Consider the following 3,674-nt stretch of genomic DNA (forward strand, 5'->3'; position numbering starts at 1 on the left):
TAACATCGAGTAATTTATTTCCGAGGAGAGCTGAGGGATCAGACCTTGTCACGGCAGCCCCAAGACGAGTGAGAGCCTGGTCCCGCACGCATGAGTATCGACTTTGGTGTACACCGAGCCTGGTGCATTTTGCTCACGATGCCAGGTACCTTTCCCTGATCGATCAAGTACCCCCGTACCCTCCCTCTTTTTGCTCCAGAGTCACTCATGTGCCCTACAAAGGCAACTCAACCGCCATGTCGCCTCACTGTAGCGTGCTGTGCTGAGCTGTGCCATGTTTGGTTGGTGCGCCTTTTTGATTGCCAGTGCCAGCGCCAACGCCCCATACAGAGAGTAGGCCCTTGGATCCCAGCGAAGGACATCCCGCTCGGGTCCCATTCCCGCTCCCGCCCTGCTACAACACCAGCTCTGGACTCGATCTGGTCGACTCACGCCTGTCTGCATTCCCAAAACCCAATCCAAGCCCAAAGTCCAGCGTCCATTCTGTCCGTTCGCCCAAACAAACACCGTCGACTTCCGTCACATACGTAACCTACGAGTACACAGGCGAAACGCTCACGTACCATCTTCAAACCCCCAACCATCGTCGACTCAAGTTTCGCTAGCCCAGACCTCACCGTTGTTGCCGTCAACAAAGACGTTGTACGCCAGTCGTCATCCGCGCCGGATTGAATTCTGTCTAGTGCCTTCGAGTCGAACAAGGAGGAGCAGGAGACGGAGCGCTGATCGGTCAAAGCCTGACGTTTGGTCCCCAATACCGCCCTGTTCCAGCGAGGGTTCCGGTCCTGGAGAAACCATCCGTCATCTTCTCTCCGGCAACCGCACGAGAGGACGCATCTATCCGACCCGACAACAGGTGCTGCTTCTTCATTGTGCAGCGAACCTCGATGTTCCTCACTCGGCCGCCACTGGCCACGGCATAAACCTGACGAGAGCACAATGCGCCCGAGAACATCAGAAACCACCTCCCAGCCTTCTCAGGCTCAGGCGACTCCCACTCCCTCAAACCATCATCAAGGATTCGGCTCTACCCCCCTGCCACTAGATGCTCACCAAGACCAGTACACGCAATACAGCCATCATCGCGAACCCGGTCAGCAGCAGCAGTCTCAAGAATCATCGACGCAAGGCGCAAACCTTACCCAGGCCTCGTTCCCTACCTCCACCTCCGCCTTTTACGAGCAGACATTCCCTGTGATACCGCCTTCGTACTACCACGAGCCCAACTCGTTCGCCAACGACGAATACGACGATTATGAAGACTACGACGACGACGAGGATGACGATGACCTGGACATGAGTGACAGTGACGGAGGTGCTCCCTTGGATCACGTCATGACAGTCACCAGTCTTCTCTCTCCTATGCCCGAGACCGAGGCCGAGATGACCGCCCCCGAAGCCTATTCCGGGAACCTCCACGATGGCCATTCCTCCCATGCGGTACACGAGGATCACCACGCCTCGACAGAGCCGCCGGCGCACATGGTGACATACTGGAGCATACCACTTGCCGCGGGGCATGCCTTCCTCGACCCGACAGGTCCTCAACATCCCACTCCGCTTAACACCACTCCCTTTCACCCTATGCTTCATGGTGGAAATATGGCCGACGATGACGAGGATGACGATGCCTTCTACCCGCCCGTCGCCGAACAACTTCAGCAGTTTCAAGTGGTGACTGTCGATGACGACGAGGCCGCATGGCAGGCAACAGGTCCCCCGGCCATCAGCAACCCTAATCCGAGTACCCTTGGGCCGGAAAACCCTGGGCTGACCGATTTCCTCAAAGGCTGGGCCTGGCGCAACCGTTATCAATCCCGCGGCCCCAGCCCTGGTATCCGTCAGATAAACGAACAGGCCTCCAGACACATCACGCGAGTGGGATACTCGGCACTCGAGGGCGATAGATGCGATGCCCAAGGTATCGACTGGGAGGACTTGGGAGTCACTCGCTGCAAGGCTCGCGAGCGTAGAAGCCTAGACTATAAGAACTACACCAACAGAACGGACTCGGATATATGGGCTGTAAGTTGCCTTTCAACTGCTTCGATATGCCAACCATTGTACTGACACAATTCTGCAGCCCCATCTGCCAGACAGAATCATACGGAACAACGAGGACTTCTTCAGGTTTCGCCGCATGGACATACGCCAAAATGTCCACTTGGCTCACTTCCAACTGCGCAACATTCTGGCATGCGCTGGACGAAGCCATGCCTTTTACCCAGGGCAGCGAGCCGTGCACCAGCTCAACCCCGTATCTGGTGACAGCGAGGTAGCCATGGATCTTAGCGACATGGTTGGCGTGCAAATCTCGACCCTAGATGCAAACTGCGGCATGTTGATAGCCGGTACGTTCAACGGCGAGTACTGCATGCGAAATATTTACAGCCAGGACAAAAAGTACACCGAGGGCCAAATCACCAACCACATCAGCGGCATTACCAACCATCTGCAGATCCACGAATCTCGGAACTCGTCAGCGCCACTAGCTGCCTTCGCCTCCAACGATCAGGGCTTCCGCGTCATGGATGTGGCCACGGAAAAGTTTGTCCTGGAAACGCAATACGGCTGCCCCATCAACTGCACTGCCTTGTCGGCCGATCGTCGCTTACGTGTGATGGTGGGCGACAACTACAACGTCATGATAGCCAACGCGGATACTGGCGAAGTACTACAGGAGCTTGGGGGCCATCGTGACTTTGGGTTCGCCTGCGACTGGTCGGATAATGGCTGGACCGTTGCTACCGGTTTTCAGGATATGAGCGTCAAAATCTGGGACGCTCGAAAATGGACCAACTCGGATGGTACCAGCACACCACTCACCACCATTCGCTCCGAGATGGCAGGTGTTCGAAGCCTACGGTTCTCTCCCACGGGTAGCGGCCCCCGGGTTCTTGTTGCAGCCGAGGAGGCCGATTTCGTCAACATTATCGATGTTCAAACGCTCGCTCACAAACAAACGTTCGACATTTTTGGAGAGATTGGGGGTGTGGAGTTTGCAAATGGCGGGGAAAACCTCAACATACTGTGCATGGACCGGAACCGTGGAGGACTGGTCCAACTAGAGCGTTGCGATGTTGGCTACAGCGCAGTTTTCGAGGCCGAGCACCAAGCCGCATCTCAGGATGCGTGGTGGAACCCCAGTCGGAACGGACTCTCGGCCTACGCGAAGGCGACCCATCGCCAGGAAATGCCGGCTCGGCGAGAAAGGACAGTGGCCCTTTTCGATGACCTAGAGCCCTTTTGAAGTACATGATACCCCGTAACATAACACCAACTCCTACGGTCGCATTTCTCCACAGTCGCCACGGCCACCGATGGACCGGCTTGGCCAGGTCTGTGTTAATGGAGTGGCGTTCCCGGAGCTTCTTACGACATTATCCATAGGACGGCGGCACTGCGATTTCCCGCTCTTTTCTTTTCTTTTCCATTCACCGGTTTTACTCTTTACGACACACGGCCGATATATAGACAGTGTCGGGCTCTGGAGAGCTGGCCTCCAAAGAAGGCGGAGGGAAAACCTGGTCTTGACTTTTCGAGCATATTTGTTTCAACTAGCACAGCGTGGTACCGGCTCATTTGCATGGAGGATTTTACGACGTCACGGAGGGCATCCATATCTGGTGTCTATGGTTCATTTCACCGAATGGAAAGGCTTGTGTGCTTCTGAA

General features: G+C 55.7%; 1 protein-coding gene across 1 annotated transcript; it reads left to right on the plus strand.

Annotated features, from left to right (window-relative positions):
- Window positions 1–939: 939 nt before the first annotated feature.
- Window positions 940–3,250, plus strand: EsH8_I_000789 (quinon protein alcohol dehydrogenase-like superfamily; the record flags this gene model as incomplete). The annotated part of the gene is made up of 2 exons (XM_083268202.1): window positions 940–2,025; window positions 2,084–3,250. 2 exons carry the CDS (start codon window positions 940–942, stop codon window positions 3,248–3,250), a joined length of 2,253 nt encoding a protein of 750 aa, XP_083118640.1.
- Between the last annotated feature and the right edge of the window lie 424 nt (window positions 3,251–3,674).

Source organism: Colletotrichum jinshuiense, chromosome 1 (assembly GCF_051148585.1).
Source record: "Colletotrichum jinshuiense chromosome 1, complete sequence".
Taxonomy (NCBI): domain Eukaryota; kingdom Fungi; phylum Ascomycota; class Sordariomycetes; order Glomerellales; family Glomerellaceae; genus Colletotrichum; species Colletotrichum jinshuiense.